Here is a 16,008-nt window from a genome sequence, read left to right as displayed (position 1 = left end):
GGAAAATAATAATAAATACTGATAAACCCCCCAAAGCAACACAACCCGCCTCGCCGCTGCCGCGGTGGCTGTACTGCGCGCAGAACCCGCTGGCAGCTCCGCAGGGCGGCGCAGAACGGGGCGCGCTTAGCAGCTCCGCGCCCGCGGCAGTGCGGGAGGCGGCGGGGGGGGTGTCTCACGGCGCATGTCCGCCCGCCGCGCCGCCACTAGCCGCTCCCCCCCGCCGACAAACTCACCACCATCTTCTGCATGTGCAAGGCTTGCAGCCGGACAGAAACCGCTCCCCGGCGATGGAGACTGCGGGAAAAATCCGGAGCGGCGGCATGGCTTGCTGAAACGGCAGCGGCTGCCGGAGAGAGGCGGAGCGGCAGCGAGAGAGAACAGCGAACAGATACTAAAACACAACAACACACTAAAAAAAGAGAAAAAGAGGGAAAGAAGGGAGGAAACCTCTCTTTTTATTCCCCCTTCCTCTTTTTTTTTTTTTTTTTTTTAATTCTTGATTTTGTTTGTAGACACCTCGTCCTCAATGCCTCTCTGAGCAGCATCTAGCGAGCGAGCGGGAGAAGGCGAGACAGAGAGGCAAAAGAGAAGATGAGGATAATTTGCAGACAGCTTGTCTTGTTGTTTTCTGGCTTTTGGGGACTAGCAATGGGAGCTTTTCCTAGCAGTGTGCAAATAGGTAAGCGCTGCATTGGGCTGTGTGTCCAGGGGTTCAAGCCTTTGCAAAGTGAGTTGGGAAGGAGGCTCTAGAGGCAGTTTAAAAATTTCTCCTCCAGCACCATCCCATTTCCCTGCCTTCACGAAGAAATCCGCGTGTATCAGTGTACGTGCGCGTCTGTGTGTGTGTACATCTCTGTGTGTGTGTGTATATACCAGTACGTGTGTGCGTTCGCGTGTGGAAGGGAGGATGCTTCTCTTTCGCATAACTCGCTCTAGCTCCGGTGATGAGCAGGCTTGGTAGGCGAGGAAGGGGCTCGGGGATGATGCCCGTTGACTGCCTAAACTCCCCTTCTCCCCTCTCCGAACCCCCTTCTTTCACTGGCTCGAACTGCATGTTGAGTTACATGCATCGGGAGGATGCGGTAGCTGGCAGGGCGGGGGGTGAAAGCCAGCGCTGCCCTTCTTTCCCTTCTAGTTGGAAAGTTTAGGGTTTTGTAGGTCTGTCCTTGTAGCTCAGTGCCCCATCCTCACCCCGTTCCCATTTCCTCCTGCTCCCCTCCTTTCAGACGTGTTTCGGATGGGACGCAGCTAGCTGAATTCTTTCCAGCTCAGCTCCATCACTGCATCATTTCTCGTGGACTTGTGAAGATGCTGCTAACAAGGCTGAGCTGCTCCCTGCCTGCACATGGCTGCAGAGGAGCAAAGTTCATTATATTCCTGTTCAGTGCAGATTACCCTACACTGAGTTTGTATTTTCCTTTTTTTTTTTTTAATTGTAATCCAAAAAGCATTGTTTCCCTTAATCAGTCTGCCACTTAATGTAAGAGGCTGTTGAGTAGCTGATTTACCAGTGTGTTCCGTATCAGGGAGATGGAGGCTAAACACTTTAAAAGGTCACTGTAATCATGACAAATCTGGGTATTTATGTATGAAACGCTGGAAACTGAGAAGTCAGATGAGAAGCGTGAATGCATCAGGGAGGTTAAAATCGATTGAGGACAGTGATTTAAAGGCAGTGGTTGTGATTACGAATATGTTTAGTTCCTTATCCATTAAAGTCGTAGAACTAGCCTTACTGTGCAGCTTTAGGAGAGACAGTTGCTTGGTGCTACAAGATAGTAAGTAGCTTGCAAATAATTCATGCTGTTTCCTTTGCTTTTTGCCTTTTTTTCTGTTTTTTTGTAGGTGGTCTCTTCATCAGGAACACAGATCAGGAATATACTGCTTTTCGATTAGCAATTTTTCTCCATAACACCAGCCCCAATGCATCCGAAGCACCCTTTAATTTGGTTCCTCATGTAGACAACATTGAAACAGCTAACAGCTTTGCTGTAACAAATGCCTGTGAGTAAACATGCCATTTATCTGACCAGCTTATGGGTAAATTGCAGTGGAAATCACATCATTATCTTATATTGCAAAAACATCAGTAAGTCTATCTTCAGTATAGATAACCTTGTGCAGAAGAGCAAAAGGGGCAGCAATCTGTGCTAGTTTCTAAGTGGAACAAAGTCCCCTCTCCTGCCTTCTGCTGACTAACCTGATGTAACATTTACTTTAGTGTTATTACTGTAGTTTCTTGCTTCCCAGTTTCTATGGAGATGAATTTTTGTTGTAAAGAAAAATTATGAATGTCTCGATCAGTCCATACACCCCCAGTTCCTCTTGGTTGCTTTTGGGTATGGTGTGCCTTGCATGCATTTGAAAATATACGGTAATACTTGTGCTCACAAATGCTTTTCTAATGGCTGGAAAGGAGACAGGGAAGCAGTGGTGTGCAGGATAATATATCTGAGTTGTTTGACGCTGCAGTTGATCTGGTGATGTCACTTGAGGCAGCCCTGCTCTTATATTCTAGGTTGTAAATGTCTCTTATCATTTCGTAATGCATACATCCTGTGGATATGTCTCTATGCGTCCATACATTGGTGCCAAATCACGTTAGTATCTGATTTACTTGATTTCACAGACCACCTCAACTGGAACAAATATTCTCTTCCTACTATATATTTTATACACACTCACCTGCACACACAGAGATGCACATACATCAGAAAAAGAGCTGCCTTTACCAAATGAGTCAACATTTACTTTTTCTTCCTCTTTTTTAAAAGAAACAAAGTATAATTAGCTGAACTTACTATATTTGAATCACCTCAGGGTCCTTAACGGTGGTTGAACATGTGCTGGATACTGCTTGATCTCCAATAGTGGCAAAACATTGTTTCTATTTATCTTCATGTAGGTCTGGCTTAGGAAAAGCAATTCATGTTATTATGTAAGACAGTGGGACATAGTGTGGCAAAGCTGAAACCATAGTAGCATTGCTACTTTGATGGTCGTATTTTAGGACTTACAGATTTTCTTCTGTGGTCTTTTAAGTTTCTGAATTCCTCCTCTTCATTCAAGCGTGAATTGCCTCTAGAAGTAGATATCCTAAGCAACATAGCTGCGTGAGTGTAAAATAGAAACATACTGGAGGAGGTCTTAGTGTTCATCGTGCCTTTAAATTAAGTTCTGTGTTTCTCTCCACTTTATCACAGCCATCTCTGTGTCACTTTTTAATATGTAAACATCAATGTTCTGTGCATTTCTCATGTATAATTTATTGAATGATTGGTAAATTTATTTATATGAGTCTTTGGTACTCCCAAGTTTCAGGATGACCTTGCCACCTTTTTTAACAGGAAAAGCTTCTGAGCTGCCAAAATGGTTCTATTCATTTTATGCAGGAAAGATTGATGTCCCATTAAGTGTGAATTCTATATTAAGCAATGTATTAGTTGTGTTTAGTGTGAAAATCAGTATCAAACTCCATAAGGAGAAAACATTTCAAAAGGTGCTTTAAAACTGGAAGGAATAAGATCTGTGCAGCTGTAGTTCATTGAGAAAATACCACAATGCATGTCAACTTTTGCAGGCACTGATTATATATTCCATGAAGACAAATGACACAGTAGCTTTTTTAAACCTTCATTTTTTGTGAAGAGGAAAGGACTAAAATTTTTGCATACTGAAATCAGTAATTTTAGGTGAAGTCAATTATTTTAGATACTGCCTACACATCCAGTTCTGCCAGATAATTTCTGAGGCTATTGTTACTTTTGAGATTAAGGGCATTGCACAGTATTTCTGAACATTGGTGGATTAATTCTGTCATGCATAAATCAAAATTGTCTAAAATTGAACCACTTCTCTGTGAAAGTTTTAACACCATAGATTCAAAAAGGGTTTGCCCAAAACTTTACTTATTTATACTATTCACAGCAGATTCTTCTCTCTCATTCCAGCCACTTTAAGTTGTATTTACCTTGCATTGTTTTAACTGAGGAAAACCTGTCCCTTGATGTTTCTGTCATTTATAGAAATAGTGATTCATAACCTGATTTTTATTTTTTTTTTAAACTGAATCCAGTTTCAGTTCTAAAGAGTTTAATGACTCAGAGACGATGAATCTTTACAGTATGGGGGGAGGCAAAGATAGAGGAAGAAAGTAAATGTTTACGTTTATCTGTGTGCATGCTCATATAACTCTGTACGTCTGTATTAAATAGGTTTAAGTCTATACTTCCCACTTAAACCAACATGTATGTTTGCATTAGTTCAAGTTTGTATTTATTTCACATTTTGCAGTCTCGTGCCAATAATCCAACTGCTGCTTCTTTTTTGAACCATTGTAATACTGAAGAGTATTTTTTAAAGAACAGATCTCCTAATGAAATCTAGGCAAACTAACTGACAACTGAATGCACATATTGCATGTCCCTTAAGCTAAATATGAGCAGAATTCTGCAAAAATCAATTGTCTGATAGCTGGAGGACACTGACTTCCGTGTGATTGAATTTGCTGGCTTGACAGAGGCTTCTAAAGCACAGATGTGTGAGATTTTCTAACCTAATTAAAGAACCCCCACCATCAGCTCTGAATTAAGTCATTTCATGGCAATATGAAATGATAACTCTTTGCTGAACCACTGTGAAACAGCGGCTTTGGATCTTGCCATTTGTGTAGAAATTACTCAGTGCACAAATATACAGTACAAAAGCCTTAGAAATGCTGGGCTGCAATGAATATTCATGTGAGTTCAAGCATAAAACTCTGAGACATGACCGGTTACTTCTATTTCTCTTCCCATTTGCTGCAGAGGTTACTTTTGAAGATTCAGGGCCTGGCCCCTTGCATGTGTTAGGGACAGTAAACAGAGTATTTCAGATGATTGTGGGTGGCATATTAGCAGGTAATTCACTACAACAGTGGAAAAACTTGAATATTTTTTTCTTTTAATTAGATAAAAAGAGTTATCCAAATATTCACGCGTATACTTTTGAAACTGGAGTAATTGTGTATGTTCAGTTTTTATCTATTTTCTAATGGTTATCTTACACAATTTTTGTTTTCTTCAAATGGGCACAGAACATTAGTATTTTTATTCTAAATCATGAGTGGATAAGAAATGGGTTGCTTAAGCAGATAGACTCTGTTGTAAGTTAGCAAAATTGATCTGATTTATGAGTTTAGAGATAGTCCTCTTTCTTTTCCTTTCCCATTGCCTATTTTATTTAAACTTTGTTCATTTCTTTTGCACAACATACATTATTCAGAGAATCTCTCTTACTGACAGAGAGAGCTGGAATTATTGTGAACATGAGTAGTACAAGGTTCTTACTCATCAGAGCACGAGACACTAGAGCTGAAACATTTGACTATTGGCGTACGCTGGTTTGCACCTCATTAGCAGGAAATCCTGCTTGTGATTAGAAATCTGCCTTCAGCTCAATTTCAGATGTTGGAGCAATGCATTGATTTTTGAAGATGATTGTGTATATTTATTCTTGAGCTGAATGCGAAGTAGTTTTCTCCTCTCCATGCACCATCTATATTACATTAGTTTACCTCAGCAGCGCAGTCAACATTAAACCTGCTTGCATACTCTTGAGGTAGCTCTATAATTTTACAAAGAACTATTTGCCTTCAAGCTCTTGTCTTGTGGTTGAGAAATTTTCCATTGAAGTTTCAAAAATCCTTAATGTATAAGTAGTCTTGCAGTTCTTGTGCAGGATTAGGCTAAATGAGGAAGAAGAGAGATTGATTCAAGTCTTTCATCAGTGTTTCATACTAAAAGTAAAGCTTTTCCATTTGAGTCTGTTTAATTACATTTGTATTCTGAGATGACTATATTCCTAATAAGTGTAATTTGGCGTAAATCAGACACTCCTTTTGTTTCACCTTTTGCACAACTCAGTTCTTTGTAGATTTTAATCCCAGTAGATACAAAACCCCCAAAATCAAATTTTGTTTATTATGTGGCACATGGATTAGAAGAAGAAAAGCCTACTGGAATTAAAAATTTTGTATTTTGGAATAACTTTCCTCTTTTCCCAAGAGTTATTCTCTTTGAGTGTTATTCTCTCTGGACTAACATGGGGTTGATGACCTTAAATTAGAGGGCCTGGTTCTGCCTCACCAGCATGAATGCAGTTTCTTGGTGAGCTCCAGCAAGGTTGGAGGCAGCCCTCCGGGCACAAAGGAACTTCTCTTATCACCCTGCCCTCTCTGTGGGCTTGTCTCTAGGCTTGTTCTTGCTACTGAGGGGAGAGGCAATGTCATTTTGAAGTTAACTTTTCTGCTGAGGCATTGCAAAAGCTGTGGAAATAGGCTCAAATGTAGTACTGCCTTTATATTTTGACTGTCATTTTACTTAAAGCAGTTTCAGCTTTGATTTGCTAAGCTACATCATAATGGGATTTTCATTAAATTTAGTTATTAATTCTGCTTTATAATTACAACTCAATTTAGCAACAGGAATGTAACATTAGTTTAATAATCAGTGTAATTTAAAACCATGGTGTTCCTTATTTAGGAAGTGAGGGTTTCATGGTATTTTGCTATTGAGAGCAGTACAGTATTCCCAAGGATGCAGTCTAGAGTATACTGAGAGTTACCATAAAGGCATACCATACAGCCAGGTTTGAACTGGAAAGCAAACAGAGTGCTAGTTGGTTAGAAAAATGGAACTGGATTCAATTGAACCTTTCTAAAATAGGATCAATTTCAAAAACCCATTTCAAGTTAGTGGTTTGCTTTAATACAAGGAGTTTATCTCAAGCTAGACTCCAATTATTGAAAACAATTTCTGTTAAAGTTTCTATTATTAGCACTTCCTGATAGAATCAAAATATGTATGTGTACTTGGGTGTCATTTGCCATAAGAAAGATTCTGTATATTTTAAAGATATATGAAGACCCACATTCAAAGTGTTTCATAGCTCTAAATGTGATACTTGTAAACAGCTGTACAGCAAGGAGAAAATTAACTATCAGTAGCTCCCATATATCAGAGTCTGGATTTAATTTTCAAGGTTATTGTTGGGATAATAAATGATGGGCTTTTGCTGAAATACAGCTAGATTTCTTCAATGAAAATTCAGAACATGGATTTACCTGTCATGAAACAAGACTTTTGTCCAAGCATGTTACTGGACTGGCTAAAAATGTAGGCTCAAAAGCTTTATTACAGGCTACAGAAATAACTTAATCTTTGTTTCAGAGGATTAATAACAAAGACTGTGTTCCTTCATTGTTCCTGCTAAGGCAGAGCAGTACCTCTTGTGTAGGACAGAGCACTTAACAAGTAAATTAAGTTGATTAATATCAGCTTTATCATTGTAATCTAGGTTTGTATGCTAGTGAAAATAGCTCATGCATTTAATTTTTAGGTCTTGATTGTTTTGAGACTTGCGTGTTCATGAGAGAGGAAGACTTCTGCGTTGATTTCTTAACGGTTTAGATGCTACCATGAATTGTGCAAATTCAGATGGTGAGCAGGTGACGTTCTTTGGGTTTAAACATGTTGGAATGAATAATCTTTTCTTCCAGTTCTTATTCTTTAATATATGACTGATTTAAAGGGGATAAAGCTTGTGCTGGCGCAAAAGTGAAGAACTCCGTAGGATTGTGCCAGTGTAATTAGAAGGAAAAAAATGGCCGCCTCTATGGATTTCCATTAATCTGGCTAGTTGGCTTAAAGCAAAGGTTTTGGACAAGTACAGCACCAGTCTGCTTTTGCAGCTTAGTTGGGCATACAGAAGTTACATGTTAGGATATAAAGTCAAGCTGGATAATTTATTCCTGTGTTAATCAAGAACTGTTCCTCTGAATTTGGGAAAATTTACTGAAGACTACATGATCACAGTGTCTTGTTTGGAAATTTTACTGTTGCTTTGCTTTTAGCCTTTTTTCTCAGGAGTTTTATTATCTTCTTGTATCTAGTTTGGGTTTTCACATAGCTATTTTTTTTTTTATGGTTTTATTTTAAAGATTTGGTGACTTTTAGCAATGCCGCTATGGATTCAGTTGTTCATTAATGCAGTTATGGGTTGAGTACTCTTAAAAATTCTGTATCAGCGATATCAGTTTTTAGGCACCCAAATTCAAATACAGAGGCTGTCTTACATTTTGGCACTCAGATATATTCTAATATTTTCCAGAGTTCTCAGCAGCACCTGTGTTCCCAATGGGAACTGCTTACTGCTGAGCACTTAGGAAAATTTGTCCTTATCAGTGTGATAATGCATAGGTCAACTCTTTTTTCAATAGTGTTACTTCATTGTGAGGACTTTGTTTCTTCCCTCTTCTTTTTCCCAGAGTGACTTGTTCAAATTATCACAGCTGGTTTTTGCATTTCTAGTTTCTTAAGGTAAGAAGGTGTAACCAGAGTGTCACATACTTATCACCTTTGTCTTGACAGTGCACTGTAAAGACCCAGCCCATTCTTCCTCTTCACCACGCTCCTCAGAAGCTGATTATAGATAAACTTTATGTCGGGCTCAAGAGGAAATACCTGGATATTTACTAAAAAGCTACTGTTCTTGCTGGGTTTTAGCCAGCTACACTAACATTAACAAATTCCAGTTCAAATATTGGCCCTTGTCCTGCAGTTTTTTCCCCCAGACAGAGCTGTCTGTGATTTAAACAGGGACTCTATCTGAGCAGGGATTGCAGACAGCAACCCATTAGAATGAAGGAATAGTAGGAATCAGCTCTTTTTCAAGGCGAACAGGTTCTCATTCTTTCATGTCATAGCTCGAACTTTAAAAAGTATTAAATTGCTTAACTCCTGTTATATTTAATAAAAATAATTAAAAAAAACACAACAAAAATCAATCTAGAAATTGGACCCCTGGTACTTAATTGCCTAATTTAAAAGAATGTAATTCGGACTACTGTTTTCTTGTGTTCCACAAGCTATTTCAATCTTCTATTTATATACAGCCATAGCTCCTGAAAAATGCAGTCTTGAGCAGCATCTATTTGTATTATTCTAAAGTCATGGGCAACATAACCGTGACTACAGTTCTTTTTCTGTACATACAACTAGAGCACAAGAGAAGCAAAAAGCTCTTACACTTTTCACCAGCTTATTTGTTTGATTATTTGCGGGGAAGGGCTTTAAACACATTTTGAAGACTGTTCTTAAAATACATCAGCTTTTAACTATTCATTACAGTTCCTTGCAGCCCCTTTGTGGGGTTCTCTTCCATTTCTGCATGCATGCTCTTCCAATTGCTTTTATGAAGTATTTGTGTAGTACGCTTTTACACTGGCAGAATTTGAACTTCATTTTTATTTGCACATCACCTTTTAGTACAGTTTAGGTATACACAATGCGTATCCATCAAATACGTGTTTTAGGGGTGTTCACAGGTAGTGAGAGTTAATTGCTGGAAAGAACTGAGAATTTTACACATGGTTTGCCTCAGTTTTCAAATCCATTTCTAAATGGATGTAAAATTTACATTTTCACATTGTGCAAAATGCGATGCATATCTTAGTATAAGAAATTATGATACAAAATAATTTGGAGTTATTGTACATAATATTCTGGGTTTCATAATTGCTTTCAAAGTTACATGTTATTCTTTATTTGTTCTTGTTAAAGATTTTTCTGATACGACATGGATTTTTTTTTCAATGTCAGGGTCAGATGTATTTCCTTAGTGGGTAAAATGATTCATGTAGTACATATTCAAGGTAGAGACAGGGGAAAGAGAGGAAATTTTTGTAGAGCAAAGAGTACAAAATGTAGCATATTCTTTGCCTGCAAAAGCTTCCTGTTCTACTTTAATGTTCCTGATTTACACTAGCAGTATTTCACACTACTAGTTTGTGTGAGATATGGGTCTGAATGGTGCTGTGTTCAGGTCTGGAAAACATTATTGAGGATAAGTGAAAAACACTTTATCAAGCACAGATACATTAATATAAAATTCAGGAGTAAAAAGCTGTAGTGTTTTTTAAAATGCACATGCACATCAGCACAATTCACCCTTTGTTTTCTCACATAAGCTGATGGGACAAAAAGGAACAAGACTTTGCAGACCCACAGGCTCAGCAGATTCATGTAGGACCTTCAGTTAGTGATTTCCTCCTGGTTTTCAGTGTGGATCTGTCCTGGAGATGCTTGCTGATGAAGGCCTCCAAGACTTGGTCATTTCCATCCATTTAAACTGGAAAAGTGTTTAAGAATAGACTTTTCAAAACCACTGCAGCTGGGAGGATAATTTCCTTTGAAAATTAATAGCCACATGCTCTTGGCTGACACAGGAGTTTTTCCCACTCCTCCAAGGAGGAAGTACTAGCCAGGTAGGAAGCTGACTCTTGCGGCTGCTTGCACACCCTGTTAATGCAGTCTCTGTACCTAGCTATTTGTGTGGCATCCAGTTGAGACCTGACCAGAGGGTTTTCATTCTTAGGTGCTCTCTTTTTAAAATTGGTACCCTTCTTCAGTGCCCGTCTTGGGTGATAAAAACAACAGGATAATACTGTAAGTGATACATTATTATCTAGATAAGAATTGAGTTACTGTCTGGAGACACAAGTAAACATGTAAGGAAAAGAGCATAAGAGGACATTGGTGTATTGGGATGACATACGTCTGCATCTGTTGCAGGATTACATATGCCCCATGAAAGTGTGTGGCTGGCAGGTCAGGAGTAGTGCCATATGGAAGTGTTCCAAGTTACAAGACCTTACAAATGATACAGAAAAGATGTGAAAGCAGTCTGGGGGATGAAATGTTGTGTGATGGCTCTGAGCATCATTGCTTCAAAGAAGAAAATGTAAAGGTCACTAAAATAAATGGGAGAGAGGACAGCATATAATAGTGTTCACAGGTTATTGTGTTCTAAGGCTAAATGGCACGATTTTGGTCACCCGGTCTGACCAGTGAGGTGCTAGTCACCTAGCTTCAGCTAATTTATTTATCCAACCTGTATTTTTTTTCCAAATAAGTCTAGTCTTGAGCTAAAGACTGAAAGAATCACAGGTAAATTGTCATGTCATCAACACATCATTTTAACATATCACCTACTGTCTATATCTGTGTTAAATGCAGGAATCGTACAGAGTAGGCAAGCAGAAAAAAAACCTTGCCTACTGGGTTTGTTGTTGGTCTTAATTTAGAGACATACCATGAGCATCATCTGCTTGTGGTATGCATGAGCAAATGCGTGATTTGCATCCAGTCATCACACTTGTGCAGTTCCCAGAGCCCCCTGAGTTTTGTTCTGGCTGGATGGATACTGCGTCTTGCCTGTGCAGAGGGGGAGTATTGGACACCCTTAGTAGCAAGGGTTATGCCACAGCAAGACATGTAAGTTCCCTTAAAAAATACCACAAGTGAACACAAATGGTGGGATTTCCCCCCCTCTCCTAAGAAAGAACATCTCTAATCCCACAGCAGGGAGTATGGCTTGAAGCAATAGTAATATAAGCTTGGTAAATACATTCAAAGACCATTAAGTATGTTTTTGCTAAGAAGTGTAAACTGATCCCCATTATTTGTTTTAACAGACTCATCTACCTGCAAATGCAACTTAATGGTCATGTGTGTTGCACATATTTCACTTTCTGTGAGCCACAGAGGATGTGAATCTATTACTGCTTTCACCTGGAGGGTTTGGGCTGTTACCTTAAGATACGAAGAGTTATGAATTTAGCTTTAGAAGTCACTAGTTTCATCTACTTTATGTGTCTGAGGAGATGGCAGCCTGAACACAAACATGATGATGAATGAGATTTAATGCACAAGAATATTTGCAGAAAGCAAAAGTCTGGATAAAGGAATACAAGAAATTCTCCCATAGCTGTCTTTGATGATCTGTTGCACTATATTGAATAGCACATGTATATGGGAACATGAAAAAAAGGACAAACCTTTTACTTCCTTATACCACAAGTAATTAAAAGAGAGAGACATAGCAACACAAGACCTAAGCAATTAATTTACGGTATACTAATAGCTGTACTTGCAGTATCCTGTGTACTACTACTCCATCCATTAAATAATTTGCTTAAATGATTTATTATTCAGTTATTATTAAAGTAAGATGGAAAATGACAAAGTGCTTTTATACTAACTTACTCAGATAAATAACCCAGAAAAAGAACAGTCACAGTTAATGCAAATGCATGTGTGCAGAGTGTAATTGCTGAGGTTTGGCCAGGCATGTGTGATAATTTGGATCCCAGGCAGGAGGTGGGTCTGTGCCGGTTCTCTGGTGCCCCTTCCTTCGGGGACCCCTGGGGAAATTACAGATTGCTTGGAGTAAGGTGTCAAATGAGTTTGAGACCTTTCACCTGAAGTTGCTGTACACCTTCTGTTCACCTCCCGTTGGGTGGGAGAAGGGGTTCAAGGTACAGCAGGAGCTGTGTATTTATAAAACAGCATTATTCAGTGATGGGGAAGGAGACTCCTGAGAACAGAAGGACTAGCTGCTCACTGAATGGGGAATTCTATGACCCTGAAAAGAAAGCAGAAAGGTATGACTGGTACTTGTGAGGTAGGGATTATAGCTGGTGTGAGCTAATGTGACTGAAAAACTTTAAGGTTGTGCTAAGCTGAAAAGTTAGTACAGAGGGGGAAGTAACAGCTAGTCCATGTGTCCACTGGAGTACAGTAAGAGTTAATAGTCATGGAAGAGTAAACTAAAAGATACTGTTCAGAGACAGAGGGAAAATTCTCTTCCATTAGCTATCCTCCTCCCCTCCCTGCTTTTCATGACAAAATCAGAACAGTCTGCAAGAAGCAGTACCAGTGAAAGCAGTGGACATAGTGCTTCCTGAACTCTGCATCACTGGAGAAGTGCTGTTGTACTGGAGGCATCATGGGGCATCAGAGGGAATGAATCTCACATGCCCTTCCTGCCCCACAGCTTGGGACGGGCTGCTGTGGCTTCTGTGATACATTGATTACAGATAGACATCAGCTTAACTACTGCAGGGACAGAGGAAAGGGACAGAGCATAAACCATTTATTTCTTGAACAGCAAAGTTACAACATCCTATACGACCTCAGAAAAACTGTGTCCATTTGCATCTCTGTCTGTCTTACCCTAAGTCCGCCTTGGACTCCATCATGGTCAATCACAGAGTCAACTAGGTTGGAAAAGACCTCTAAGATCGTCAAGTCCAACTGTTACTCCAGGACTGCCAAGACTTAAATATTTTAAGGAAGTGAACGGAAGGAGGGAATGGTGGTGTCAAAAAGACAGTTTATCAGATGAGCTGGATTGCTTTCCTCCGTTTTTTTCTGGGTCTTTGACAGATGTTGAAGGATGATGACAGATGTTCCTGTATTTTTATTTCCTGATGAAAGCCCCAAAAAGCCTATCATTCTTCCAGTTACTGTTTATGATGGGAATCTTTTGCTGCCAGGCACCAGAGCTTCACACCTTAGTCACGTATTCTTTGTCAGCCTTTCACATACTGTGCTAAATAGGAGACTAGCAGAAATCCTTTGGGCAATTACAATAATCAGATAATAATAATTATTTCAGTTCCTTGTACTTACAGAGTCTGTGAGATTAAAGTGAGGTCCGGCATAACATTACACTTTTGAAAAGGTGTGGATATCCCCTGTCAGCAGCATCAGCTTGAGAAACAGCTCTCCGTTGCCTCACATTCCTGCTCCTTTATATTTGGTATGGTCAAGCAGGGCTGTACTGCCACCTTCCTATTAAAGTCTGTGAGCAACTGACTGCACAAATAAAGTAGTGAAAGAGAATGTACATGTGGGGAATCAGCAGCATGAAGAAAGTCTCGGTTTGGCCTTTTTTTCTTGTGTGGCTATAAAAGACGGGAGAACATTAAAGGGTCGTCTCTCCAGTTCAGAGGGAACATGCTTGCATGAGGTGTTTTTCTTTCTTGACTGCACATTATGTAGACTTAAGACCATTAGTGAGAGTTAAATGTATGCAGCAAAAAATATAACACACAGATGTAGCTTTAAGCCTGTTGGTTTCTTAAGATGTACATTAAGATAATGTGCTACCTTCCTGTCTGGTCCCATGTATGAAAGTATTGTCTGCAAACAGTTGGATTATTGGTACAATAAGTTACCATTGCTTGCCTACCGAAACAAAATCCTCTGGGGCCTTTTCCTGCCCCCCCCCCCCCCCCCCCCAAAAAAAAAGAAAGTGTTCCACACTTAACTAAAATGATGAAGTTTAGCATCAATCTTTCAAAGTGTTGTGCCTATTGTTAGTGCTGTAATAAGTTCCTTAGGGATGTGTGTGACCATTGTAAGCTGTTGCCATAGTTCTTCACCAAGACAAAAATAGCAAAGTGATTTAAAATCCGATTTTATTTATTTTTTATTTTTCTCATGGTGGTGGCAGCCTGTAACTGTCTACATTAAGAATACAAAACAACTCCAGCTTTTAGTGGAAGCCTGCCCCTTTTTCTCACCTCTCTTAGTAGATGCAGAGATGAAAGCATCCAAAACCTGTCAGAAGACAAGAATGCATTAAACTATCTCCCTGCATCTGTGGCATCCATGATTGAAAAAGCTGTGTTTGTTACCTCAATTAATTTGGCTATCCTGCTGCATGATTTCAAGAGAGCAAATTAATGGTTTTGGATCTAATACCCTGGAAGCTATAACACCAGACAGTGGTCCCAAAGGATTGCAGCAGATGTTTGCTGGATTCTGCCTTTCCAGTGTCTACCCAGTAAGTAACTCCATCTCCACTTGGCTGTGCCAAGGACATGAGGAGAGTGGGGGAGACGATGGCTGGCAAACCTGGGCTTCCTGGGGCTTTTTACTCCTACAGTTATACACCACACAGGAGAGGGGCCAAGTGAGCAAAACTACATAGGGAGCAAAACAAGGGTGGGACTTACATTCTTCTCTGTGGCCTCCTGTATGTATTTATGACTTATGCCTGCACTCTGGCTTTCTCAGAAGTATCTGTGAGAGAATTTGAGCACAAGTTTAATTTCTGGAGCTCAAACTGCTTGCTTTCTTAGGATTGTTTCTTGTGTCTCAAATTATGCACTTGGTTGACAGTGTTTGTCACCAAGAAAGATTTGTAATGATAAGGACAGGTCACTGAGGCTATGCTACAACATTTTGGGATGGTTTCTTAGTGATGCAGAGGCAGACACATGTGAAAACATCTGATTTGGCTTCTTCCATTTGTGCAGAGGAAGCTTTACAAAACACTTAAATAGCAAGGGGGTTGGAAATAGATGATCTTTAAGGTCCCTTCCAACCCTAATCATTTTATGATTCTATGAAGCATCTTTAAAGCTCTCTATTTTGGCTTTATGTTGATAACTGTAAACATTTAGGAGATGCTTTCTAAGAAGAGATGTTGAAGAGACTTGATGCATCATACATCCTGGCAGGGCAAATCCCAGTACTCCATTCAAAGCATAGATGGGAGTTAATTTACTTGGACCAGATTGTTAATTTCTGGCTGAAACTGTTGCCCATAAGTCTGCGTAAATGTGTATGGCTAACAGCTGTCTTTTTGTACATGCATTTTCACACCTCTTTTAGCTAATTCAGTGATCAAAATACTAAATCTAGCACTCAGACATCTTTTGGATTTATTGTAGTCCCCGAAGGACTTTGACTTACAGTTATTCATATAGGTAGTTTTTAAAAATTATGGCAGAAATAGTAACTCTGTAATAATATCCATCCTATTGCATATTTCGAGCGCCGAGTGTGAGAACAAAAGGATGAGCAGCTAGAAATCCCTGGGACAAAGCTTTGGCTCAGTGCTCTGCCGTCCCTCACAGGGCGTGGAAGCAAAAGACATTTCAGAGACTTCAGACAGTTCTCAGAACATGCAGAGATGTAAACCCAGGGTGAAATCTGGCCCAGAGCAGGAACTGGTATATTTCACTGCATTTCAGGTGCTCTACTTACCACTTAATTACAGTTTTCTGCTATTCGGGCATGTGCATTCACTGCAGAAGTGTTTATTGAGTCTACTCTGTCCCACTCCACACCCTCCCAGGATGATGGTCATCTTCAGCAGTTTGTTTTGCCCCTC

The 16,008-nt window shown here is 39.7% G+C and overlaps 1 protein-coding gene across 4 annotated transcripts in view; it reads left to right on the top strand.

The window, feature by feature from the left end:
* The first annotated feature begins 509 nt into the window (after window positions 1-509).
* Window positions 510-16,008, top strand: part of GRIA4 (glutamate ionotropic receptor AMPA type subunit 4) — a 225,514-nt gene continuing 210,015 nt past the window's right edge. For all 4 annotated transcript variants that reach the window (XM_065678675.1, XM_065678678.1, XM_065678676.1 and 1 more), the window contains exons 1-2: window positions 510-682; window positions 1,849-2,007. In XM_065678675.1, the coding sequence (XP_065534747.1) occupies window positions 595-682; window positions 1,849-2,007 (247 nt within the window). In that variant the 5' untranslated portion in view covers window positions 510-594. The remainder of the gene's footprint in view (window positions 683-1,848; window positions 2,008-16,008) is intronic.

The sequence above is a fragment of the Lathamus discolor genome, chromosome 4, assembly GCF_037157495.1.
Source record: "Lathamus discolor isolate bLatDis1 chromosome 4, bLatDis1.hap1, whole genome shotgun sequence".
NCBI classification, from domain to species: Eukaryota; Metazoa; Chordata; class Aves; order Psittaciformes; family Psittacidae; genus Lathamus; species Lathamus discolor.
This window is presented reverse-complemented; position numbering and strand designations above follow the sequence as displayed.